Source organism: Alternaria rosae (genome assembly GCF_020736505.1).
Source record: "Alternaria rosae strain MPI-PUGE-AT-0040 chromosome Unknown BKA58scaffold_2, whole genome shotgun sequence".
Classification (NCBI taxonomy): Eukaryota; Fungi; Ascomycota; class Dothideomycetes; order Pleosporales; family Pleosporaceae; genus Alternaria; species Alternaria rosae.
Genome location: NW_025763571.1, coordinates 4,888,348 through 4,912,869, shown reverse-complemented (window position 1 = coordinate 4,912,869; position 24,522 = coordinate 4,888,348). Strand labels below are relative to the sequence as shown.

General features: G+C 54.2%; 9 protein-coding genes across 9 annotated transcripts; 4 read left to right on the top strand and 5 right to left on the bottom strand.

Annotated features, from left to right (window-relative positions):
• Positions 1-1,439: 1,439 nt before the first annotated feature.
• On the bottom strand, positions 1,440-2,951 carry BKA58DRAFT_399244 (uncharacterized protein; the record flags this gene model as incomplete). Its single annotated transcript, XM_046171533.1, has 3 exons — positions 1,440-1,919; positions 2,194-2,416; positions 2,821-2,951. 3 exons carry the CDS (start codon positions 2,949-2,951, stop codon positions 1,440-1,442), a joined length of 834 nt encoding a protein of 277 aa, XP_046030111.1.
• Positions 2,952-4,583: 1,632 nt separating this feature from the next.
• On the bottom strand, positions 4,584-5,318 carry BKA58DRAFT_378991 (uncharacterized protein). Its single transcript, XM_046169772.1, has one exon. The coding sequence runs from the start codon at positions 4,997-4,999 to the stop codon at positions 4,733-4,735; it is 267 nt and encodes an 88-aa protein (XP_046030110.1). The 5' UTR covers positions 5,000-5,318; the 3' UTR covers positions 4,584-4,732.
• Positions 5,319-5,957: 639 nt separating this feature from the next.
• BKA58DRAFT_399243 (alpha-L-arab-like proteininofuranosidase precursor) lies at positions 5,958-7,108 on the bottom strand (the record flags this gene model as incomplete). The annotated part of the gene is made up of 2 exons (XM_046171532.1): positions 5,958-6,679; positions 6,754-7,108. 2 exons carry the CDS (start codon positions 7,106-7,108, stop codon positions 5,958-5,960), a joined length of 1,077 nt encoding a protein of 358 aa, XP_046030109.1.
• A 721-nt stretch (positions 7,109-7,829) lies between these two features.
• BKA58DRAFT_378986 (uncharacterized protein) lies at positions 7,830-9,271 on the top strand. Its single transcript, XM_046169771.1, has 3 exons — positions 7,830-8,562; positions 8,648-8,886; positions 8,934-9,271. Exons 1-3 carry the CDS (start codon positions 8,058-8,060, stop codon positions 9,231-9,233), a joined length of 1,044 nt encoding a protein of 347 aa, XP_046030108.1. The 5' UTR covers positions 7,830-8,057; the 3' UTR covers positions 9,234-9,271.
• Positions 9,272-9,372: 101 nt separating this feature from the next.
• Positions 9,373-11,636, bottom strand: BKA58DRAFT_113061 (WLM domain-containing protein). Its single transcript, XM_046163962.1, has 2 exons — positions 11,257-11,636; positions 9,373-11,209 (listed from the first exon to the last, which is right to left on the bottom strand). Exons 1-2 carry the CDS (start codon positions 11,432-11,434, stop codon positions 9,837-9,839), a joined length of 1,551 nt encoding a protein of 516 aa, XP_046030107.1. The 5' UTR covers positions 11,435-11,636; the 3' UTR covers positions 9,373-9,836.
• A 314-nt stretch (positions 11,637-11,950) lies between these two features.
• Positions 11,951-13,929, top strand: BKA58DRAFT_356133 (uncharacterized protein). The gene is made up of 3 exons (XM_046168652.1): positions 11,951-12,047; positions 12,100-12,439; positions 12,490-13,929. The coding sequence occupies exons 1-3, from the start codon at positions 12,015-12,017 to the stop codon at positions 13,455-13,457; spliced, it is 1,341 nt and encodes a 446-aa protein (XP_046030106.1). The 5' UTR covers positions 11,951-12,014; the 3' UTR covers positions 13,458-13,929.
• Positions 13,930-14,574: 645 nt separating this feature from the next.
• BKA58DRAFT_113033 (uncharacterized protein) lies at positions 14,575-17,098 on the top strand. The gene has a single exon (XM_046163961.1). It carries the CDS (start codon positions 14,681-14,683, stop codon positions 16,967-16,969), a length of 2,289 nt encoding a protein of 762 aa, XP_046030105.1. The 5' UTR covers positions 14,575-14,680; the 3' UTR covers positions 16,970-17,098.
• A 1,465-nt stretch (positions 17,099-18,563) lies between these two features.
• Positions 18,564-21,988, top strand: BKA58DRAFT_356128 (uncharacterized protein; the record flags this gene model as incomplete). Its single annotated transcript, XM_046168651.1, has 2 exons — positions 18,564-18,918; positions 18,969-21,988. 2 exons carry the CDS (start codon positions 18,564-18,566, stop codon positions 21,986-21,988), a joined length of 3,375 nt encoding a protein of 1,124 aa, XP_046030104.1.
• Positions 21,989-22,037: 49 nt separating this feature from the next.
• Positions 22,038-24,439, bottom strand: BKA58DRAFT_378977 (uncharacterized protein). Its single transcript, XM_046169770.1, has one exon. The coding sequence runs from the start codon at positions 24,333-24,335 to the stop codon at positions 22,134-22,136; it is 2,202 nt and encodes a 733-aa protein (XP_046030103.1). The 5' UTR covers positions 24,336-24,439; the 3' UTR covers positions 22,038-22,133.
• Positions 24,440-24,522: the final 83 nt, after the last annotated feature.

Below are 24,522 nucleotides of genomic sequence, written 5' to 3'. Positions count from 1 at the left end.
CCGAGGATAGTACAGGTACTTAAATATTTTCAAACGCCGGACACTTGACCTTGCAATGGGGAGTGTGGGGGTCCAGCTGACGGCGTTGTCAGGAGTGCTAGTGACGGCAGGCAAAGCAAGGTGCGTGAAGTGCATCCGTAAGAGATGAGCAGGCATCTTTGGTGACGACCAAAGGGGCGGTGACTTCCGCAGCCTGCTCGAGGCACTGCTCTGCACGTAGCCGATACCAGGCACAGCTGTTTGCGCTTAGCTGTAGGGGTTGCGCGTGGCCAATAAACGCAGCGAGGATTGCTGATTGAAGCGGCGTTTGCTTTTTTGCTCACGTTGCAGCAAGCGAGCAGGGGGTGAGAGGCTGTGAACATCGGATCTTGGCCGGACGTGAAGTGCAAGGGGGGCACGCCTTGTGACGATCTTTTGGAATCCTGGCTGCATGCTGATAGGGTAATTCTCGCCACAGCTGGCACCATGCGAAGGGTCGGCGGGCTCGAAAGAGCGTTAACGGATACCGTTCGGGGGTGTTAGTGTGGGGGTGGGGGAATCGTGGCCGGCCTATTCGCATCATCTGATTCCGTTCAGCAACCCCGGCCGCCCCGTCTTGCCCATCGTGGTCCCAGTCGGTTCAGCCGTCGAGCTCGGCGACCACTCGGACGTGCAGTAGAGCAATGCAAAGGGTAAGAGAAATGAAAGGATTCCAGCGGTGCTGCAAGACGTGGCAGACAGCATGAAGGAGAAGCTCGTCACAAGGCCATGCAATATCCGCACCGAGGCAGTCATCCATAGCCGACCGCCATAGGGCCACCAAAAACGGACCAAAATAGCGAACTTATCAGAGGCAGCCCATGTCTCATCATTACAGAGCCTGGCCAGGATGACGACGCCGATCGCTCGAGATATCTCACCCCACGCCCATTACTCTTGGTGGCGGGGTCTGGCCATAGCTCAAACCTTGAGGCTCTTCACACAACATGTTTCCGCAAGGGCGATTGTGTACGAGTCGTGCTGTGTACACGACATTATCTGGTTCGTATACCCACCAATCCGCACATGGAAGGTGTTTGCACTGCTGCATGTGCAAGCCAACGACCACATTCCAACGCGAAAAGCATCAATCCAGTGCCACCATGAGCAAAAGCATTGCCGCAATGTGCCGAGCGCCGTTCCGGCAACTGCAGCAGGGACAAAAGCCCTCAGCATGTTCTCGCGTATTGCTTTTGTTTCCACGACTTGGGTTCAAATGCGAGAAGGATGATGCTTGAGACGCCTCGCTCATCGTACCTGATTTTCGGTGGATCTTTGTCTGGTCGTGCCCCCACGCGATGCCGTGGCAATTCGCTTCGGCACTCGAAAACACTGCGAACTTTAATCCGCATCGTCGAATACTTGGACTGATCTCTTTCGCCCGACACCCTCGATGTCTCGCTCTATCCAATCGGTTCCGATTACAATGACCCGAAAGTGTATTCCGCGACGTTCAAGTCATGCGAAATCCACAATCTAGCGGCACGAGGATGAAGAGTTTTACTGGCGTTGCCGCAAGCTGTATGCAGTGGTTCCGTAGCGGCATTAATGGATCTCTCGATGGCATTCTCTTCTGCAAAACAACTGTAATCCATGGATGTTCGCGCGGACGCACACAGCCTCGTCGCAAACCGAGCGTGAGCCGACCATGCGGCCATCAACGACGACGCTATTACCCCACAAATTGGCGATCCTGGAGACTTGGTTCCCCGCCTTCTTACCACGTTCGACCACAAGCCGCACACCTTCGACCTGCCGCCGCACCAGGCCTCTGACTTGCATGATGCCCAGTTGCCCTCGCGATCACGTCTTGTGCGTCGTTGTATTGCCTTTTCATGCACTGAGGCCCTGGAATCATGCACGTAATACTGGGTACTGCCGTCTTGGATGATGCCCGAGGTCTGTGGAGGTTTAAGCCATCCGCTCATCTTGCAGGGTGTACGTCAGTTACGCCCATTTCCATCAGCATCCGCGGTCTTGTGATGATGCCCTTGAAGTATCTCGTGTACCGACCAGGGTAACGCTGCAGTCACGGGTATCAAGGGGTGGGTCCTGAGGATAGTTTCTTGGCCAGAATTCCTTTTCTTTCTCCACAATACGATTCTAGTCACACACAAACGCAGCAAAAGAGCAAGGAAAATATGAAAGATCCACTTCAGCATCTGAAAAGCTCACCTCAAGCAACTTCGTCCGACATCTCGGCAACATCGCCGCACCGGATTTAGTGCTGATGAGGGGTGAGGGGTCAGCCCACACCATGCGGGTCATATGCGATTCACTGGGACCAGGCCCTCGCTCGCCCCTTCCGAGACCGATGCAGTGAGCAAGGAGTATGTGGTCTGATCGAGTTCTAGCTCTGTCAGCAGGTGATACTCCAGGAATGATTGAGTAGACGTCACTGTGGCACAGTTCAGTCCAACAATTACTTCTCTATCATCACATATGGGATCAGCAGAAGTCAGCTTGGGCTGCAAAACTCAGACGTCGTGACGAGCGTATGCATGGTAGCGGACATGTCCGATACATCATCGAATACACCGTTGGACTCTGCACTAGCCTCGGTTAACAGCAACTACCAAGAAAACGATGGGTACAGCTACCGTGCCGTCTGCTTTAGCTATAGTTCGTCGATCTCTTGTCGACCGTGGGGGTCGTCTGCTATTCACGGTCCACAGTAGCAAAGGCTCACCGTACAACGGCAGTTGCAGCACAGCCTGTTTGCCACGCCATGCCGTTCGTTCCTGATTCGGTCTGAAGAGCCACAACCGATCGCACCGAGTCGATCGTGTGGGATTCTCGTACCTGGTCGCACGCTCTTCTACCTGATACAGCCATGAACGTGGGATGCCAAGTATATCCAGGCGCTTCCGACTCAACCTCAGTCCCGTAGTTGAGATCTTTTCGGACGCTCTCGCCTCCTCAACATTGATCATGGTAATTGATCGGAATATCTGAACGGTGAGAAGGTGAGAAGACTACCGATCATCCCACGCCTGACGGTTCTAAGGTTCCACGAATTGCAGATTTTGCCCTTGAATGTCTGACGGTGTACTGATACATCTTAGTTATCAGCAAAAGAGGCGGCCTTGTCTCGACCCTACGAATCGCGTGGTTGTGATCCACGATTCATAAAAACCCACGTCGTATGCGCGCTTTGCGATGGCCACCCAGGGTTGTCTGCAGCGTCCCCGAGACGTCACATTACTCTACGCCGAGCTTTGCGGTAAGACCTATGGGTCTTTCGCAACCATGATAGGAGGAATGAGCTATGTCATTCCTCCATGCCTAGAGAAGGGTCCTCAAGGCCGTCAACTGCATGCACACAAGTAAACAGGCAGTGTTGATGAGACATAGTGTTCACGACAATGGCTCACGCCACCGATATGCACTACGGTTCAAGCGAGCAAGGTATCCTGGATCCGGACGCGAGCCTGTTAAGGTAGGCCATGCGGATTCCATCAGCAACGCCGCGTTTGCGGCGTGTACACATAGTGCGCTAAGGTCCGCAATTCGCATCGCAGCTTTCTCAACAATACGGGAATCGTCACTTTTACGTGGAAATGCTTGACTCTTTCCGCGGCCACGGAAATATACTCTAGTAAACATACAGAGGCACTCTTTGTGAGAAGAATAGGCTGCTCGAGGCCTAATACATCCACGAACGTTGCCTGAGGTAGCGGAGACGCGGACCCTATGACAGCGGTAGAGAATGCGGCATTTGATGCGGCCTTCATGACCCCACGTATCGCTTCCCAGAGTCGATCTGTTGGTGACTGTAACTTATTTTGATCCAGGAAAACAACATGTACTCTCAACAATCCGCGAGCCTCAATCCCGGTTTAACAATTCGTCACGAATTCATTGCTTACCAAGACCGCTTCACAGAAACCCCGCGTCCAGGCATGTACAACGACCGACATCCCGCAATCATCTTTCTTAACACCCCATACTATAGCCAAGGTATCAGTCCTCGATCACAACCCGCCCTCCTCAACAACACCCTCCCAAACCCTCCCCATGACATAACATTCCCTTAGTCGGTCCGAGAAAACCCTAGATGTTCCACCAATCCACCCTATCCCGCCAATCCAGTCACATCGGAATCTTAACCGAGACACTAGCTCAACAACTCGCTCGCTTGACCATGTTTGAATCCTTTAGCAAACAACCCTAGTTCCCTTTACGCAAATCGTGGGGTAGCACACCATCATTTTGATGTCGCGCGTGTGTTGAGATCCTTTCGTACGAGAGTGTTCGCCAAGTGTTGACGTACTGACTGCGCAGGGAGGCGCTCGTGTTCCTGCGGCGTGCGCATGCAGTTAGGAAGGGGTTAATTCATTGGGATCGAGGATCGTCGCGGTTTGATGCTGTTTCTCCGATGTTCTCCGGTCTTCGAGTCTATGTATGGTTGTAAGTACGATGTTGTAATGCAACCTCGGGTGTGATCATGCTCTAGCAGGAGCTCTGCGTATCCAGTAATTCAGATCCATCGGAACAGTTGTCGTGACCTTTTCGAATTCAAGATCCGTTTCACACTTTCAGGTCTGAGTAGCTCTTTCGAAACGGCAGACCTTACTCTCCCCGTCTTCGCCATGGACGAGTCTATACGCAAGCGGGACTCTTACGCAACGGACGTTGGCATTCACGTCATGGGAAGATCTACAGCTCCGTTATCGTCCTTCGCATTACCTTCATCCGTCAACGAGAACAGGTTTCATGGGAAGCATGGTATCGTGTGATGATACATGCCTCTTTCTGTTCCCAGCAACGAGCATGCACCCATCCCGGTTCCCCGTAAATGCTCCGGCCTGGCTCGCCGCGACAACATGGCTCGACTACAGCAGTCGCAACGGCATGATTCGGTGTGCAATGGCATAGTCGCGATAAGCAGAGACCTCTCATAAACACGGACGACTTGACATATCACACGGACAGCATGAGACTGGGCGGTGACGACGAAACACACAGCGAACTTGATCATCTATAGAGCCATTCTCAGCGTGTGGAATTGTTTGACTGACGAAGACGACAACAATAATAGTCGCCAAACCAGTAAGTCACCAGCTCCTTGAAGGTATGATGTAGCTGATTGTTACGCCCATCGAACAGCCTGATGAGTGATACAACAATAACCGTTTGTATCCCACTCGGCACAACGTCATCTACTGTCAGCATAACACCCACGCGAATGAAAGGCTTACGCCGGCACATAGACCTAGTACCCTAACCGGGGAAGCGGCTGCGATGCAGGCATCACCATCTAGGTACGCTCAGACACTCACCCATTTAGGAAACTCACGATACCCCCATCTCACCGGCCTCCACGCCATTATGGAAAGTCGCGCGACGACATATTACCATACAGCACGGTCGGTGCATTCGCCCATTCCATCGCAAAGCGCAGACCACACGCACATGCCAACATGCATATCCCTCGCACCAACCTTTCACAGCTTCCACGACCAGGAACGTGCATCTTCCACGACCACGCGTCCCGGAAAGTTCCTTCTTTTCTCGTTGGAAAGCGCGTTAGACGGGACGCGGCGGGTGACGAACGATGACGACGATGGAAGTCGTCATGTTGGGGCGTGGGTGGTGCCGAGATGAGACCGTACCGTTTTGTGCAGATCGTGGGTTTGCAGGGGACCTTTTGTGACAAGGGGGCGAAGATCGTGTTTGGAGGGCTCCGGTGTGACGGCAGCGGTTGGTAATGGGGTGTGGTAAAATGAAATGGGCTGTGAAATGGGCATGTAAGAACATGTGTGAAGATCTGTAAAGATGGTGCAATAGATCTGAGAGTAGTTCAAGTTTGAACGATAATATTTACTGTGATTTCTTTTACTTGTAGCGCTGACATGGACATGTGCTCGAAGCTATATACAATTATCCATGCATAGGCACATATCATCCATTCTTATCCCGCCTTCTTACACGTCTACTTAGCAGGTGGTGTTGCCATTCTGGGTCAACAGGCCCAGGTTCCACGGCAGCGCATTGTAGCTCCCGCTCGCATTAGGGTCGATACCCTGGTACAAGAACCTCATACCACACGGCTTGATCGAGAGCGTCTGGTCAACCTGCGACCTGATCAACTCTCCATGGCTGATACTGTCCGACCACCTGTTTCCATTGGCAAACTCGACATTCGCCTCACCCATGAAGGGGTTCTGCTGGGTAGCAGCAAGCGGCTTCCACTCGTCGGCCTCGAGCGAGGAAGACGTCCAGGAGCGGAAGTAACGTAGGCCACCGGGGGAATCTCCTTGGCCGATGCACTCGACAAGTAGGAGATAAGTGCTGTCGTCGACGCGGTACACAGTCGCCGCTTCGAAGAGATCGTTCTTGTTGGGCTCTGAGAGGGTGATGACAGGCTCGCTCATTCCGCGGGGGAACTGGGCAACGGTCGTTTGGCTGCGGTAGAGGCGGCCGTTGTCATCGTGGGAGAAGAGATGGCAGTTGGCGTCGTCGCATACGACCCACATGTCGACCCAGTAGCCTTGCTGAGGGGTGAGAAGGCCCTGGGCAATGAGAGCGGGAGTGCCGTTGGGGTAGAAGACTTCCGGGGCAGTCCAGCCAGCGGGGTTGGAGATGTCTGGGTTGGTGCTGTATGCCGCATTGCCGTTCTGGTAGACGAGGTACCAGAGCTTCTGGGGAGCAAAGTAGACTGCGAAGTGTTAGTAGGGGACTCTTTCTATTCTTATCCTGGTATGTACGGATTTGGAAGAACGGTTTACTTACAGACTTCAGGTGCAGCCCTGTAGCCGGTACCAATGGCGCTCTGGTCAAGATAGTAGAATGGCGCCTCTTGTGCCTTGTCGAAGTCGGTGAAGTTGAAGTACATCAGGTTGTACCCTTCCTCCTTCGCTGTACTGGCAAAAACGTGGTATACGCCCTCATACTCGATGATTGAGGGATCTTTGATACCAGCGAGGTTGCGACCATCGTTCTTGGGCCTGACTAGGATGTCGCTAGATGTCCAGCTGAAAGTGCTGGGAAGGCCTCCATTCTGTCTGGTAGCCAACGAACGGTGAGGGACGGTTCGAGCCAATGCTGTGGCTACGAGAGCAGCGCCGGCGAGGAGGATGGAACGCATTGTGGTGGTGGATGCTTGACAACGGTAGCTCCCCAATTCCTGCTGCGGACTACTCATTCTTTATAGTCATTCCTTACCTGGTTCCACCAAGCCCGTCGTGTGGAGCCGAAAGCTGGGGAAAATGTTCGTCGACCGGGGTTCGTAGAGAGTGCAATCTATCTGGGGTAACGGCCATCTTGGTTTTTCCGTCTACCTTTCCTTGACCATTCGTTCGTGCCTGTTCGTGATAGGCACTAGCATCTGTTTTAGGCTGTTTGCCTAGTGCGTATGTGTAAACGAGCAGATCGCCCATGTCTTTCTCGACCCGTACCGTCGATTCGTCATCTACACCCTGGAGCGCGCTCCGAGCAAAGCAATATGAGGTGGCAACGCTGTATCTTTTTCACACTAAAGATGTGGTGGCTGCGATCATCGAATCTCGCAGAGTCGCCTTCGAAATCTTGGGCCACCGGGTCGATCATAGCATCCGGAGACAGGTAGATTTTCGGCGAAGGTCCGATCACGTGGCCATAGAGCCGCAGTTCATCCGGTGGTTAACAATAGCTTGTCGTCTTGTCGTGTTGATGCCAGATGGCAATAATTCCGCCTACCACAACGCAGCTTCAATGACGAGCGCAGGCAAGAATTGAGCTAAAGTCGTAGATGCCTCCTCGTGAGCGATGCGTTCGTATAGGAACGACCGTGACCGGATTCAAGAAGTTTAGAGGCAGGCGGGGGCAACGCCATGCCTAATCCGTCCCAAATACATCGCGTCGCTTCCACGTGCATCTCCTTTTCGCGATAGCAATCCTAAATGCAGTACTCTCTGCGACGACGACCGCCTGACTTTGTAGTCTAGTTATGAAGCCGTGATTACGTGCTACGATTTCCGACAGCAGTAATATCCAGCAGCGTGGAGTAACGCGTTATCGATCGTGAATATCGAAGAAAGGCCGTAACAACGGCCTCTATGAATGATTATCAAGGACGAAAACGCATCTCAAAGGCTGTTACCATGCCAGCCGACACATCCGCATCTTCGGACGCGGATGCAAACTCCGGCTACGACCGCGACGCGATCGTAGCAAGCATGACCCGCTACTACACCCTCCTCTCCAAGATGGTATCCATAGATCTGGACGACATCGCCCTACCCCATAACGGGCGGCGTCCCGACTCCAAGATCCCCTTGGCGAAACTGCGTCGTCTAGGCTTCAACGACCGAATGATAGACTTTGTGCGTCACGTACCATTCGTGCTCAACGGCCTTGTGCCCGTGTTCCCGGACACAGATGTGCTGATATACTATCACTCCCATTTTGATCGATATCCCGAGGAGGATTACCAAAGAGATGATCCGATTATGGCGAACATGTGGCCACGTGACGAGAAGATGACAGAGGGTGTTCTGCCATTGTCACAGCAGCTGCATTCGGCGCAGTATGGAACGTGGTGGATGTTGGATACTAATAATGGTGAGTTTGACGACGATGACGACCGAAGAGGCTCTGGCATCTGGTCTGCGCCTTATTATTATCTCTGACCTAGTGCATATTTTAGGTGAGCTTACTCCGTGTAGCGGGCTTATTACACGGCCGCCAGATGAGGTACCGGAAGACGAGCAATGGCGTTCATCTCGCCCTGTACCAGCGGTCGCTTACTTCGATGGCTTGTGTGAGGACCTAAAGTCACTAAGGTTAATACCGCTCACGAATGATACCAACAACCCTTACTGGGAGATGTGGGAAGACGTGAACGAGAAGGAGTATCCGAATCACTATCTTCTACCATGGATTAAGGTAACATACAAATCATGCATACACAACCCAATAACTAACAAAACCAGGAGGCCAAAGCCATCTACCATCAATGCCACTGGCCCGACTTGCGCAACTTTCAACGTGCCAAGTGTCGAAGGCTCTTGATTGATATGCGAAGAAGAGAGAAGGAATACTATGACGAGATAGATAAGGAAAAGAGGCGTGAACAGCAATTAGCGTCTGGAGAAGAGTCTGTAGATAGAGCCCAGACGCCACCGGTTCCGAAACCAGAGAGCCCATCCCGGAGGGCGCCGTGGGGGACGGAAAGTATCGAGATGCAGACTAAGTCAGACGGGATGTTTGTTACTACTACGTTCAAGATTTAATATGGTGAAAGGGTCTTGAACCTCCACCTCCTCCTCCTCCTCCTCCTCCTCCTCCTCCTCCTCCTCCTCCTCCTCCTCCTCCTCCTCCTCCTCCTCCTCCTCCTCCTCCTCCTCCTCCTCCTCCTCCTCCTCCTCACCTCTTCCACCCACCCAGGAGGATAACTTCGCGAACCAATTCGGATGGAAGATCTGTAGATGCGAAATCGAAGATGTAATGTTAGTTGAATAGTCGACTACCTCTAATCAGAAAAGAGCGAGCCTTCCACCTCCTCCCCTCCGCCTCCTCCACCCAGGACGGAAGAGATAAAGGTTCAGACTGAGTCGGATGGAATGTTTATTACTACTACTACATTCAAGATGTGACAGAACTTATTCTCGATCCAATAGCCGTGAAATACCAGAACATCCAACATGCAATGTGGATGTACGTCCATCATGCGCTTCCTTCTGCGCGGGTATATGTACGTGAACTCCCCATCAAATCCATCCCGTTCTATTCAAATTAGAAACCCAAAAGAAAAGAGAGAGAAAGACACCGAAGAACTACACAACCACCACAACCCCCCTCACCCACCCCATCCCTCTCACTCACCCCACCCACCACTAACTCTCCGCCTTCATAGTCCCACAACAACTACAAGTCCACCACTCCCTCTCCATAAACGTCCCACAAACCAGGCAATTCCAGCCCAACCGCCCCCTCGCAGGTTCAAACGGCGTTGTCGCCCCATTTCCCCTCAGATCAGTCCTAGGAGGGGGCCTAGGCAGGTTGGGAATGGAGGAACTAGAGGAGGAAGAGGCGAAGCGCCGGTGTTCAGGGATGGGTTGGGGTGGTTGTTCAGTACCGCAGATGGAGCAGGCGAGGTGGGCGAGGGGGTTGTCGAGGGTGCAGTAGGGGCAGGACCAGTGGTCGGGGGGAGGGATGTGCGGGGGTTGTTGGGATGGGGGGTGCGGAGAGGGGTCAGGAGAATAGAGTGTAGATGAGGGAGGTGGTGTGGAAGGCAGACTCTTGTTTCGTCGCTCCTGCTCCTCGCGAGGATGAAAACGTGAAGGTATTCGCGAGGAAGAAGAGGACTTGGGATTCGAAGGCCGTGATGATGATTGGGTGACGAGTCGCGATATGGGTTTTCCTTGTGGAGGTTGTGCCGTGCTGCGTGTAGGCGGGGCTTTCATTGATGGTTCATCCTCTGGATGTTCGGGCATGTAATATCCCCCCTTCCCATCAGGTTTCAGCCCCCATGCTTGCCCATCATTAAGGAGGACACCATTTTTATCATAGTACCAATCCGGCTGTGTGGTACCGCTTCCTGGCGGACGGGGAGGTTGAGCAGGGTAATTGTCGACGGACAACCCGTTCTCGGGATCCCAGGCTAGACCGCCGTTTCCTGTTGGTGCACCTAGCCTCTGCATTTCCTCGTCGTACATGAGGTCTTGCAGGGCCTGGGCAATGGCCCAGTCGTTGGCGTCGTCTTGTTCGGCGGTCGTTCGGAATCCATTCTGTGCTTGCTGATTGACTAATGTTCCTGCGTTGGCACTTCCGCTCGCGCAGCCGTCGGTGATGCTGATTCTACGTGACGCTGCGTCGGCGATGACCTTTCGCATATCGATGCCGCGCTGTACAGGACGTGAGCCGCCTAAGCGATGTCCTCCATCACCGGGTTTAGATGTGGCGTGTCGCTTCTCGGCAGCCTTTCTGGCATTACGGCGCATCTCGTCAAGTGATACTCTTTTACCACCCAGTTTTTTGCCCTGTCCTAGGAAGCCTTCGCCAGTGTAGCCTTTCATGAGAAGCGTCTGGTGTTCGTCGCGGAGCTCATTCCAGAGGTTGTGGAAGTTACCGTCGTGGGGGCCAAATACGATGTGGCAAAGTTCATGTAGTAATGTGTCCATGATTTCTTCGAAGGGTAGGAATTGCCTGGCATCATAGTGATACCTCATGCGGACGAGAATTCTTTCTGTGCGATTGACATTCAGACCTTCGGAGGTTAGTACATCTTCATACCCATGACTTTCGTTATCTTACCTAGTAGTCGAGCTGATTCGGGCAGGAACTCGCACAGTGTTCTTACTTTCCAACCGCGCTTCCTCATAATCGGCTTCACCATGGAAGCTGCCTTGCGGAGCATGTGCAACGCCTCTTTCTCCCTAGGCAGATGCTTCAGATGCTCGTAGGCATCGAAATGCGCGTCAATCTCTTTCATGGTTGCGTTGTGTGAGAGGATTCGTGCGCGCTACGTGGTAGATCAACTGTTGGTGTAGCAGAGAATTGCAGTAACTGACCCGGTGGAATAAAACTATATGCTGCGACCGACTTTGCACAGAAGATGTAGGAAACTGGCGGCAGAGCCGTGAATGAAAGTGAAAAGTAAAGAAAGACTGAAGAAAGAAGCGAAGGACGAGGCCAGCCACGTAAGCACTTCACGCGGCCTTCGCTGCTTGACGATGGCAAGGCCAGGTCGATGATTAGAGTACTTCACTCAGACAAAGTAATAGCTCACTGTTCTTGATTAAACAAGGTAAAGGGCGATCGTCTGCAGGGTCAGCAAGCGCGCATATTTTGTGGGAAGATCTAATGTTAGACTTCACCGAGAGAGTGGCGCAACAGCTCAGAGGCTGGTTGTGCCTCTCACGTGCGACCGTGTGCGGATCCCGTTCCGCGAGTCAGTCCTGAAGTGCCTGACGTAGTGCACTGGCGGAGTCGTCACAGTCAGCTGTCAAAGACTTTGAACCTTGAAGCATCGCACACTTTCGAGTCCTTAATACATTATTTCTCTGTAAGACATGTCCAACGACGACCAGCAGATCCTGGGCGTGGTGAGTAAGACAACGGATTTGGACTCTGCGCGCCTCGCTGACGTGGGTGAAGCTCGCTGAGTACACGAAAGACGTCCGCAACTTCACGGGATCGATATGGGACGCCACTGATGCGCATTTTGCGCATGTCGCCGGATACATCAAGAAGAGCCTCCCTGAAGGGTGGTTGCCAGAACGCGCTCGACCACGCGCGCCACCGCCGCCCCCGCATCCCATCACCGGCGCCTACCTACATCGCCTGCAAGACTGGGTGTCGCGAAATCGGGCTTTGACGGCAGCCATCGTCGCCTTTATCGGCACTGGGAGTTTCTTGGTATGGAGAGAACAGAAGAAATACAACCGCAAGCGAAGAGTGCGCCGAGCGAGCAATGGGGCAAGAACGGAGGTCGTTGGTGAGTGCTTGAGGAAGGCGCATGGCAGTCGCTCTGACTAACACCAACAGTCCTTGCCGGACCACCCAACTCGCCCATCGTCCGATCGCTAGCCCTTGACCTTGAAAGACGCGGCTTCATTGTATACATTGTGTGCTCTACCATGGATGAAGAGCAGCAGGTACTTAGCGAATCAAGAGCAGACGTGCGGCCGCTGCACCTGGACGTTGTGGACACGATGGGCACCAAACAGGCCATTCAGAACTTCAACGAGCTTCTTGTGAAACCGCACGTCGCTGTCCCGGGGACGAGCCCGCACAACCTCAATCTTAGTGGTGTCATACTGGTGCCGGACCTCATCTACCCTACCGGGCCTGTAGAAACGGTGACCCCCGAACTTTGGTCAGACGCGCTGAATGCCAAAGTGCTCAACACCATCGCAGTGACTCAAGCGCTGCTGCCGACAGTGTGTGAGTTCAAATCCAGGGTCCTGATGCTTACGCCCAGCATCATTGCGTCATTACGGCCACCATTTCATAGCGTAGAGACTGCGATCGTGAGCGCACTCGAGGGGTTCCTAGCATCTCTCAGGGCGGAACTGGGAACCCTTGGCATTGAAGTTTTGCAATTTCATCTGGGGACTTTCGATCTCACAAACGTGGGTCCGAAACATCATCTCCAGACCAGGGGACTTGGGAGCCCACACGCTTGGCCAGCAACTACCAGAGCGCTGTATGCCAACAACTTCGAAGCGCAAACGCGTGTCGCGCAGAACCGGGGGTTGTTAAATCACAGCGGCTCAAGTCTTCGGGAATTGCACAACGGCGTATTCGATGCACTTACGCAAAAGCGGCCAAGGAAGGTATGGCGCGTCGGACGTGGTAGTGTGACATATGATCTGGTCGGCAACTGGGTGCCGGCTGGGATTGTTGGGTGGATGATGGGGTTAAAACGTGTGTCCCTGGACACGGCGTCCGAGCCGAAGCTAGAGGATAGCGTGCAACTGCAGTCGTGGGAGAGGATCGATGCGATCGCCTAGACGACGGACCCCAGAACCTAGACAACAAGTCGACGATGTGGAGAATCACTGAGATGATCACGATGCGCAACGTCATAGACGGACTGTGCCTGCGGGAGTGCGTGGCATCGGCGTGACCTGAAGATCGCGCCTGGCGCTGCGAGATCACGAGATTGAGATGGTGTATTGGCCCAAGGACGAGCACGCAGGGCGAGCGTAGTGGCCGATGGCATCACGTAAAAGACCCTGAGCCCCTTGCCGGCACGGGTCTCAGCGAGTGTTCCCTGCATGGTTAGATTTGCAGGCACGCTGGGAATCCAGTCGACGAGCAGTATATAGTCACGGCGATATAGGCAGAAACAGCGCGCTCTTGACATGAAGCGTTGCAGGAACAGTGGTTCGCAGGACGGGCAGCAATTAAATGAGCAAAAGTCTGGAACATGTTCCGCTCCACAAGTGCCATGAGCAAATGAAGTGACGCGAAGCATGTGCCACCCTACTGACGGCCAGCGCCCGAAACGGAGGCAGGCCGAGAGGGGAATACGGATGGCGTGCGGATAGACTAGTGAAACGAGGCACCGGAGGGAGTAGAGGCAGCTGGAGGCGACAAGGCAGTAATAGCTGGGTGGTGGCGTCGTAGATGGTAGGTGGGTGAAAGAGATGAGTTTGGTAGCTGGGAGCATGCAGAAGTGAAAAGCAATGGCAATGCAAGATGAGGGCTGGTTAGGGCCGCCAATTGCTGCCAGGCGTGCATGCGTGCATCGAGTGGCTGCGTGTCAGGGCGACGGCGCGGTGGGTCAACGTCGTCGCGATGCAGGGCCGACTGGTGGTAGCGGACCCTATTGGCGAGCAGGGAGCATCCCCGGCCCACCTGTGGTTTCAGGAGGTGTAGGTTTAGCTATTCTTGCACGCGACGGGCAGCCAAGGGCAGCATAGAACATCGCGACGCCCCGGACACTGCTCGAGGCCTGCAGTCCATCACTGCTCACTCGACGCTTGCTGTCGTATCCGCTCCTTCGCGCTGCTTTCATTCTCCCATGGTGCCGACTGCCCAAAATACCACCCACCGCTCTTATCACGGTTGCTTTTCCCGCACGCTCTGCTCAGCCCCGTGTCTCCCGCATTCATCCCTCCAGGCGGCTTCGACGGCTTCTTTTGCCCGGTCGCGCGCATGACGGCCCAGCGTCATCAATCTTCCGCCGCACATTCCATGAACCACTAGCCCGCCTGCCTGTCCCTTCACCATGGCAAACCGACACCAACGCCCGGGCGGCCTCGACTTCCGCTCCCAGTCCTTCGAACCTCCCACCACCGCGAACTCGCTCACCTCCAACCACCTTGGCCTCGGAAACCTCGCCAGCGCCAGCATGAGCAATCTGTCCCTCGGCTCCGACCTGCCCAGCCCGCGCACCGGCGAAGCACCGCCCGCCCTCTCCCCTCTGGATGCCCTCGCCCTCCAGGGCCGCCTGCTCGCGAAGCGCTTCGAGCAGCAGGACAAGACGGGCCGCCGCCTCAGTCGCCTCGCGCCCCTCACCATCCAGAACGAGTTCGGCAACCGCGGCGGCTACTTCTCGTCCCTCTCCAACTCGACCGTCAACTCGCCCAACGAAGATGCAGGCCCCGTCCGCTCCCCGCGCCCCGAGGCCTCTCCGCGCCAGGAGATATCGTCGGACAAGAGACACCAGTCCTACTACCCGCAGTTCGGCATGGACGAGCCCGAGCCCCAGTATGCCATTGGGCCGCTGCAGAGCCCCATGGCCACCATCGCCGAGGCCAGCCCTGCGACGCCTCCCCAGAGCTACTTCGACATCCCCAGGTCGCGCTCGCCCGATTCGGTAGAGCCGCACATTGGACTGCGCGAGGCCACGCCCGTCAGTCCCCATGTCCCCGCCGCTGCCACGTCCCACATGTTCCTCAGCCCACAGCGGAAGCGCTCTGGCGACTCGCAGCATTCCCAACACTCGCAGCAATCGCAGCCCCGCTCGGCACCACGCTCCAACCTGCTCCCGCCGCGCTCATCCAGCTCCCTTCACTCCAACCGCTCGCCAAGCATCCGCTCCGCCGCTGGCACATACGACGACGTCGAGGACATGTCCCTCAGCGGATCCTACGACTCCCTGCACCAGACGCGCAACCTGTCTCCCAGCTCCAGCCTGTCGAGAGCCCATTCTCCATTCACACCTGCCACCGGTCCTACCATGATCCCCCGGTCACCATCAGCCGCTTCCAACTACTCGGTCGATGGCGGCAGTCTCCCACGCCCTGCCTACAACTTCTCGAGACCCAACTTCTCACGCCCCACAAGTCGCCAAAGCGTCCGTCCATCATTGGACGTAAGGTCAGATGCTGGACCCTCGCGACAGCCGTCCGAGGAGAGCGTGAACATGAGGCCCTCGTTCGACGACCAGCTCCGCCGACAGGACTCTAACGATATCCCTACTGCTCACTACGCCAACGAGCAGGTCCACACTCCCGTCAGCATGGTAAGCGAGGACTTCCGCCGGTCTGGCGAATTCGCCAACAACCCAGCCCCGTCCTACACATACACCAGGTTCAACCTTCCTCGCGGCAGGGCCGTCGACCGCAAGTCTGTCGGCATTGAGGACTTCTTCAAACGGGAGATCAAATGGGATCAACCAGGAGGCCAGCCCAACCAGACCCAGCCGCGACCACCTTCACCTGAATCACCGCCCCGTTCTTTCGACCAGACACGCCAGCAACAGCCAGAGGCAAGACGCGACGTTTCTTTCGACCACGGCGCGCCGTCCCTTACATCCAGCAATAGCACTATCCGCGCGCGAACAGCTGGGTCCGTTGGGGAGGTCACAGCGCAACAGCACTGCGACATGGGACTGGAGCTCCACGAAGCCGGTGAACTACTCAAGTCCACCTACCATCTCCGTCTCGCAGCTCGCGCTGGTCTTCCAGAAGCCATGTTCTGGTATGGCCTCGCTTGCCGCCACGGATGGGGCATGCGCGAGAACAAGTCCGAAGCGCTGCAATGGTTGCGCCGCGCCGTCGACTCTGGACAGCTAGAAGTAGCCGACGACGAGGACCAGTCCAAGCACGGGCAACTGACTGACCTCACCAAGAAGAAGCGACACCGCGCCCAATACGCCGTAGCCATCTACGAGCTCGGCAAGTGCTACGGAAACGGCTGGGGCGCTCCTCAAGATAAATCCCTCGCACTGCGATGCTACGAGATCGCTGGAAATTGGGGCGATGCCGATGCCCTAGTTGAAGCTGGATACTGTTACGCAGAAGGCGTTGGTTGCAAGAAGAACATGAAGAAAGCAGCCAAGTTCTACCGCGCAGCCGAAGCCAAGGGCGTCAGCATGGTGGGCAACAGCTGGATCTACAAAGACAAATACATGGACGACGGCTCCACCGCCTCGGATGAGCGTTCTGTTCGATCAGGTCGTTCCGCCACCAAAGACCACTCCAAAGACAAGAAGGCTCGCGACAAAAGCAGGACTCGCACCATCTTCGGCCGCAAGAAGAGCGCGGCTGAACCTCTCCCTCCTATGGCTTGATCCCACCACCATCTCGCCTTGTACATGTGTCCACGAACCTTTCCTTTCACAGTCTGTTCTCGCGCACGGCGTCTGGGTTTAAGCATATGCTTTGGAGGTCAAAACATTTTTGCCTTTCGAATACCCCATATTAACGAAATCACCTTTGCCCGGCGCATAGGCTTGGCCGCTTTTACTCTTTACTTACTTTGGCCACCCCCGCGCTTCAGCGACATTACCTTTTTGGACCTCCGCGTTTTTGATCGAATATCTTCGACATGTCGATGTACCACCTACCTTTCCTTTCGTCTCGGTTTTTTCATTCGTTTCCTTTGTTTATACCATTGTGCGTTTGCTTTGGTGTGCCCATGGGTCGCCATTTCCTTTCTTTTTCTCTTATCTCGAATGGACTCGAAGAGTCCATGTGTACGTAAAGTCTAATTTACCGGTACTGGTGTACCTGGGCTGGGCTAGGCTGGCGAGAGAAAGCAACGTTCGATTCCGGGCCTTTGGGCATCTCTCCTTGGTCGAACATGGGGTCACGGCTGCTTTCTATTTGGCAAGAAAAAGGGATTCGGGATTACAAAGGCTGTGAATAGGGTGGTTTTTCCTCTGTTGATATCCCCGAGCTAAGCTAGCTAGCAAGCAAAGTCTCTTCCTTCATACCTGATGACGGGTGTGTGGAAGGGAGGAAATTGAAAGTTGAAGATTAACAATTACGCGCGTGTGTTTGATTGGTGATGACTTTGAAGATGCTGAAGCTCACATTGAAAACACGCCTACGCAAATGTGTTTGAGCATTAGAGGTTTAGAGCCTACATGGTATTACACGTGAGTAGGTTCTGCTGATATGGATCTTGCCTATCACGTCAAAGCCACTACTTTTCAAAGCTGAGAGTACATGCATAACCTGGGCAGCAATTGAGCCGTTGGGTGTGTTAGCTTGTTTGACCAATGCACCTTCCGTCGTCCTATCTTCACCCAACGTTTCCCTTCCCCATTTATCAACCACCACGAACAACGGATACAATAATGCTGTTCACTTTGCCGCTCTATCTCTGAGCGGATTTCACGTATGCCAAACATAGCAGCACTCACTGTGTACACGACGGCAAGTCCATGTTTGTCCGCGCCAGCCAAGGGCACAGGCTCCGCAGCCAACGAGACCGCGCGCTTTCGGAAAGGTCTGGTTGACGCGTGAATTCAAGCAACGTTGTTCATTATTTAATGTAGCGGCCTCGGGAGCGTGAAGGTAGGGTGTTCGTAGAGTGGGCGGGCGGGCGCCGATGTCGCGTGTCAGCGGTGTCCAGTGTCAAGTATATGATGAGTTCCTTCACTCAATGCGTTTCGTGCATCAAGCCTTGTCTTCGTCTTCGTCTTCAGGAATCCCGTCCCAATGTAATGTGAGAGGTCTGTATGCGGTACTTCCCGGGCTGAGTGCGGAATCGATTGGCTTTCTTCAAGCTTCCGCCTCCACTTCACATCTCACCGGTCACTGTGACGACCAGCAGTCACTTACACACCACGTCCACAGCTTAGCGACTCGCATACCCATCCCAGACAATTTCTCCTTCTCCTGCGACTTGACGGCGACTTCCGTGAAGGCTCACCCACCATGCCTTCACTAAAGGACCTCAATTGCGCCATCGAGCTATCCGGGAGTCAACAAGCATTACGAGAGCTCGGCACCATATATGGCGACGGTTTCGTAGAGACCTTCGTCCCCGTACCCAACAAGCCACAGTCTTTCTCAATTCACCTGACCTCCAACAGATTCATTGCTCCGGGCGTCGCGATCTTCGTCTACGTCGACGGCGTTTACCAGTGCAACCGCAATAGGCAGGACTTGAAGCTTCGGAAGCCTTCCGGCAGTCGCTCGCTTGTTGACTTTCGTGTACGCCAGAAGGAAGAGAGGCAGAGGGATGGTTCGATGATTGCGAGGGAGTGGGCGTTTGATAGGCTTAACATTGGTAGGCGCTGTGAGGACACTACAGAGTTGTGGTTTGCTGACTAGTCACAGCTTCGGCGGACGATGCACCGAATCTTTGTTCGCCAAACATTCTCGACAATATAGGCTGTATTGAAGTCATTGTTCTACGATGTGCTGGTACGCGCAATGTCAAATCGGCGTCGATGATGAACTTTGATGGAGCAGGAGACTTCCCAGATCACCGGTCTGGTGTAGACGATAGCTCATCGCCATCCAACGAGAAGTCCATGTACGATGACCGAGGGCCATTCTTTAACAACTTTGGCAATCGCCACGGTCCACCGCCGCCGATTCCGTCTCATCGATCACCATATGCCGAAACGCTACGTAGTCCGCAAGGCTCGACATCAAGAACTCACCGAACTGCATATAATCCTCAGGAGCTCTTCCCTCCGGCGGCTATCGTAAACCACTCGCGGCCACATTCGAGATACTCTGAGCCGATCAGTCCGGGGGCGCGGCGCACCAACGACCTTCCCCCGTCTGGTTTCCAGTATGGCAGTGGTCCCATCCCACGCAATGATGAGCCATATAACACACATCCTCCTCATGTTGGAGCAGCGAAACTTCCTACTGTGGATCCAGTGTGGTTGAACAACCTTCTCACGACGGCAGTGAAGCAGGGAGTGGAAGAGTCACGACGGATAGACACACAGTCAGAAGGGCAGGCGAGGTACAAGGAAACACATCCAGATGCAAAGTCCGCAAGTCAGACACCGGGAGCATGGCCAGAATCTCCATTCGATGCTCCCACAATACCTTATCAACGCACGGAGCAGCCACCTTTCTCCTCACGCGATCACCAGAGTGAACATGGCTCAAAATGGGCAAAGTTCCAACCGGGCTGGGGCGACCGACCTCCACGGAGTAGAGCAGGAACTCGTGTTACCTGGAATGCTGAGCCGGCGTTAAAGACCGACTCCTCAAGTGTCGGCGGATGGAACGCGCGGGAAGAGACCCCGTCCGATGCCTGGGACACTGGAGATACTTGGCCGACCGATAAGGCAGCTGAATGGGATGCTTCCAGTCAAAAGGGTAAACTATGGGCGACTAACCCTCCTAGCCACTATCATGTGAGGTCTGACTCTCCAATTACCTCACGTAGATCCGAACGACAACGCTCAAAGCATGAGTCAGTACGAAGTTCACGCTCTAAATCCCGATCAAGACGTTCACGCCGGGACCGAGAGGTGACTTCTTCAGAGGAAGACAACGGAAGTTGGGATCGTCTCGAACGGCCTTCAGACTCTGTGGTCTCACTGAGTAGTTCAGATGATACCATTCAGCCATCGCGTTCTCGAAGCCGGATACAGCCCTCACAACGGAGATCCAAGAGCCGTTCTCGGCGTTCTAAGTCACTACAGCGCGACCAGGAGCGAAAACCATCAAAGCATTCTCACCGAATCCCGACTTCGAGACCCGCGGATGAAGTTCCAGCCGCTGGGCCTGCGCCATCGGTCATCACGCGAATGGCACCGACTGTGATGAACGCACCCCCTTCTGCTGCCCCGGAACAAGCGCGATTACGGCAGCCTAGTGCTTATACTGGTCCACCCGCTTTGAAGATACCCACTCCAGAGTGGGGCGCTGCTGTTCATGAGGCGATGAAGAAGCCTAGTAATGTTCCAAGTAACATATTCCCAGCCCCATACGCACCATTGATGAAGAACTTTGTTCAGAGTGCTGTGGATGAGAAACTAGGATATAATCGACCACCTTCGGTTGTGTCTTGGGGTAATGAGAAGAAAGATCACACTGTCAAACCTTCATGGGGCAAGGACGTTGAGAAGGATTCCGGTTGGGGTAACGGCAGCGACAATGGTTGGCAAGAAAAGAACTCTACGGGGAACCATAAAGTTTGGTACTCGACCGATGACGACCAAGCCGGAGACTGGACCATACCAGACGACGACAAGAAGGTCCAAGCTGATGATCATGGCTGGAACTCGAAAGACGCTGGCTGGGGTAACCCTTCATCATCCCCCAAACAAGAGCGAGTGGATAAGATGAACGACTGGGCCGGTCTCAATTCCGCCCTGGCAACCTCCTTCAACATTTCGCCAACACCAGCACCAGCACCAGAAGTCCCCTGGCAAAATCAACCATGGAGCTTCCCCGCCAACAACGACGCCGAAAAGCCCGCTGTCCAACAGCCTGCTCCCGCACCCTTTACTTACGCCCCAGCACCGCCAGCTCCGGTACCGGAGAAGGGCAGATTACCTACCCAACGCATGAGCAACAAAACCCTCTCGAAATACCGTCCCAACCATAACCACCCTTCTCTCACCGTTCCCAAATCCCCACCAAACTTCACAGCGCAACCACACTGGCAATTTCCTCCTCCCCCATCTACTTCCACTACCAAAAACACACTCCACGCCTCCTCCCCAAAAGACACATACATTGCACCCGCAGAACCACGTCTCACTATCGACCACAAGACTGCCAGCACGAAAGGTATTGCCCACGCCGTCCGTGCGGGTAAAGCGATGGAGTATGGTCATGTAGTAGGACGACCTGAGTATCTGGATAGACTGGAGAAGCCGTATGCGGTATTTCGGTTCAAGTATCGGAGTGAGAGGGTGTTGAGGGGTCTGGGTATTTATGCGGAGGGCGACGGTGGCGAGAAAGGAAAGGAGAAGGAGAAAGTGGAAAAGTTGAAGCGTGTGCCGCAAGACGAACTGATTGCGAAGATGTTGGCTTTGGAGCGGAGGTTGGAAGGCAGAGACGATGAGAAAGATATTACTGTTGCTGGTGGTGGGAAGGAGAAGAAACGTAGCAAGAAAAGTGTTGACAAGGAGAAGGAGAAACTGAAACACAAGCAGATGCGGTCAAGTAAGAAAACGGATGCGCATGGCGACGGCCGGATGAAGGACTTTACCGAACAATGGGTTGAGCGGCATTCGCGAGATCCGAGTGTGAGGGCGAAGAGTGGGGTCGCTAAAGGGATGGGCGAGAAGGAAGATAAGGAGAGGAAGGAGAAAGAGGCGGTGGGAACGTGGGGACAGAATGTGAATGAGGGATGGGGAGGTAGAGGTGTGACATGGTAGGATCGATGCTAGCCAGCTCTCAGTCTTCGGATCGGTCAAAGGACTAAATCGCATGTGTATGTGTTTTATACGTATAGACATAGATATAGATAGAGAAGACAACATTATTGTCAGCTTTAGCTACTACTTCTTTTCTCCCACACGATCAGAATGCAGCAAGTTCATCCTCACTCCCATCCCCATCTACATCCACCCACCTCCGTTTCCTCACTTCCAGCCCCCCTAAACTCTTTCTCTTTACCGCACTCTCCTTCGCTGGCGTACCCTTCCTCGTCCACTCCCTCTTGATCCGTTTATGGAATGCTTTCCGATCGGCTTTCGATGTGGACTTACTGCCTTTGTCACTACTGCCGTCTGTATTGCGGATCTTGGGTGTTTGATAGGTGGTGAAGGGGACAGCGGTTCGCGGGGTGGCTGGTTCGTGGGTACGCTTTAGTGATGGAGTTGTTGGGTTGGGTGGTGAGGGGAGGAGTTCGTCTTCGGTGGAGGTGCCAATGAGGTCAAGAGATGGGCTTTTCCGTTGTGAGGTCGTATGCGTGTTTTGCTGATTTGCCTGTTCGACAGTGGCGTGTTTGACAGTTCCCAAAGATTTGTTGTCAATGTTGTGAGGGGATGATAGGGTAAGATCGTCCTGCAACTCGTCTTCGGCTTCTTGCAAGTCAGGTATCACTTCGGCGGGTGGTGTGGCATGCTTCCGTGTTCGAAGTGTGGTTGGCGAAGAGAAGGCAGGCTCGGCTTTTATTGCTATGCAGGAAGATTCCCGGACTGGTGTTGCGATATCGTCTTGCGTTGGTAAGTCTGCAAGCAAGTCGCTTTGTAGTGTATCTTCATTGATCAGATCTCTCGTCTCGATGGACGGCAGTACCACATCTTCAGGTACATCTACAAGTGTATCGTCGTCATTGTGGTTCATCGGTAGTTGATCCTCGTCAGAATCATCGCCAGCAAGAGATAACAGATCACGGTCATCGTCATCGAAATGCGTACTCGACGACGGCAAATTTTGGACACCATCTTCCGTCGACTGGACAAGGCCATGGTGATAATCTTCATGCTCAGAAGAAATTGGTGTCGGCAGATGATGCGGCGGCTTTGCTACGGCGGAATAGTGTTCCTTGGAGACCTGATCTTCTCCGACAACGCGACCACTCATAGGAGCTACAGCAGGCTTTTGAAGGTGTAGATTCTGATTCTTGATCAAATCCCAGCGGTTGTGAAGTGCGGTCATTGGCCACTCCTTCCACTTTTGTTGGCCGTCTTTGATGGCTGCCCACGAAACACCGTCTATTCTCTTGCGCTTGGTTATGTACACATCATCTTCGTGAGTGAAGTGGTATTTCCTCGTAGTCCTGGGGATGCGCCTCTGAATTTCGACACGGGGACTGGTTCGACGGGGTCTCGTTGGTGAGCTTTCATCCGGTCTTGTACGAATCGAGGCGCAGGGTCTTTCATCAGCGACATCCCTTGAGACAGTGTGTGAATGTTGTGGGCCCGTCTCTTTTGCTATTGGTGTCGTTGTATGGGTTGGGAGAGGGCTCGACTGGGCGACTGGAAATCGGCGTGGTTGTGCAGATAGAGGGGGGAAGAACCATTTCGGGTCCGTTGCGGGCGCCACTTTGTCATCCGTTGTTATTGGAGTAATCGGCGGAGGAGCAGCGTTTGCGAAGAGTATCGGAGCGCTTGGCAGTATGAAGCCGGTTACGGCTTGTTGAATAGCTTGGTTGATTGTCTGCAGTAGACTGGCGTGGAAGGCGCTTTGTGCTTGCTGTCCCGCAGGTGTTTGTGGAAACTGGACATGGCGTAGGAGGTCAGCGGTGTTCGTTGAATTGGGCGTATGCGGGACGCTGAATTGCGGTATGGATGTTGCTTGTAGGTCTGTTTGCGGTATCGCAGGTAGTTGCGCATTGGTCTCTGTGACTTCGGTGGGTTGTATGCTCGTGTCTTGCTCAGTCGGTCCAGCAGCCTTGGGCTTGACCAGCTGCGGGGGTGCCAGTTCATCTTCCGAATCATCGCCATCTCCCTCTTCCTCGTCGTCTTCTTCCTCCTCCTCCAGATGGCTCCCAGATCCCATGACAATCGATTCTAGTAACGTCTTCTCTTTGCCATTGGCCTGACGCTTTAGTCTTCGCAGATGGCCTCTATCCACAACCACCCGGTTTGTCTTCATGTCGATTTCGTCACTCTGGGAGTCGTTCATATTGGCGAACTTGTCGAAGATAGACTCAAACCGGCTTTTGAGCTTTTGCTGTTGTTTCTGCTTGGCCTTGATGTATTCGGCATTGTCTTCGTCGACTTCGACTGATTGCAGTATGCGCATGCGCTTTGCCGGCGGTTCCATGGCACGCATTGCCACACTTCTTGACAGCGAGCATGTGTCTCTGCCAGCGTGAGAGCGGAGATAAGGGCGACCGGTGTGTGGGTGGTCGGGGTTTGCGCGGGAGACAAAATGTGATTGGGTTGCCGTGAATGACGCGAGCAGCAAGACGCGACGCGGTTTCCTCGGCAGGCACCCGACACTTAGCGGCAGCCCCACC

Excerpts from the sequence above, each read along its gene's own strand:
- BKA58DRAFT_378991 (XM_046169772.1), bottom strand. The coding sequence starts at position 4,999 with ATGATCAAGTTCGCTGTGTGTTTCGTCGTCACCGCCCAGTCTCATGCT.
- BKA58DRAFT_378986 (XM_046169771.1), top strand. The coding sequence starts at position 8,058 with ATGAATGATTATCAAGGACGAAAACGCATCTCAAAGGCTGTTACCATG. Across the intron at positions 8,563-8,647 it reads GATGTTGGATACTAATAATG|GTGAGCTTACTCCGTGTAGC; the intron begins GTGAGTTTGACG and ends TGCATATTTTAG. Across the intron at positions 8,887-8,933 it reads ATCTTCTACCATGGATTAAG|GAGGCCAAAGCCATCTACCA; the intron begins GTAACATACAAA and ends TAACAAAACCAG.
- BKA58DRAFT_113061 (XM_046163962.1), bottom strand. The coding sequence starts at position 11,434 with ATGAAAGAGATTGACGCGCATTTCGATGCCTACGAGCATCTGAAGCAT. Across the intron at positions 11,210-11,256 it reads CGAATCAGCTCGACTACTAG|GTCTGAATGTCAATCGCACA; the intron begins GTAAGATAACGA and ends TAACCTCCGAAG.
- BKA58DRAFT_356133 (XM_046168652.1), top strand. The coding sequence starts at position 12,015 with ATGTCCAACGACGACCAGCAGATCCTGGGCGTG. Across the intron at positions 12,048-12,099 it reads ACCAGCAGATCCTGGGCGTG|CTCGCTGAGTACACGAAAGA; the intron begins GTGAGTAAGACA and ends ACGTGGGTGAAG. Across the intron at positions 12,440-12,489 it reads GGCAAGAACGGAGGTCGTTG|TCCTTGCCGGACCACCCAAC; the intron begins GTGAGTGCTTGA and ends TAACACCAACAG.
- BKA58DRAFT_113033 (XM_046163961.1), top strand. The coding sequence starts at position 14,681 with ATGGCAAACCGACACCAACGCCCGGGCGGCCTCGACTTCCGCTCCCAG.
- BKA58DRAFT_378977 (XM_046169770.1), bottom strand. The coding sequence starts at position 24,335 with ATGCGTGCCATGGAACCGCCGGCAAAGCGCATGCGCATACTGCAATCA.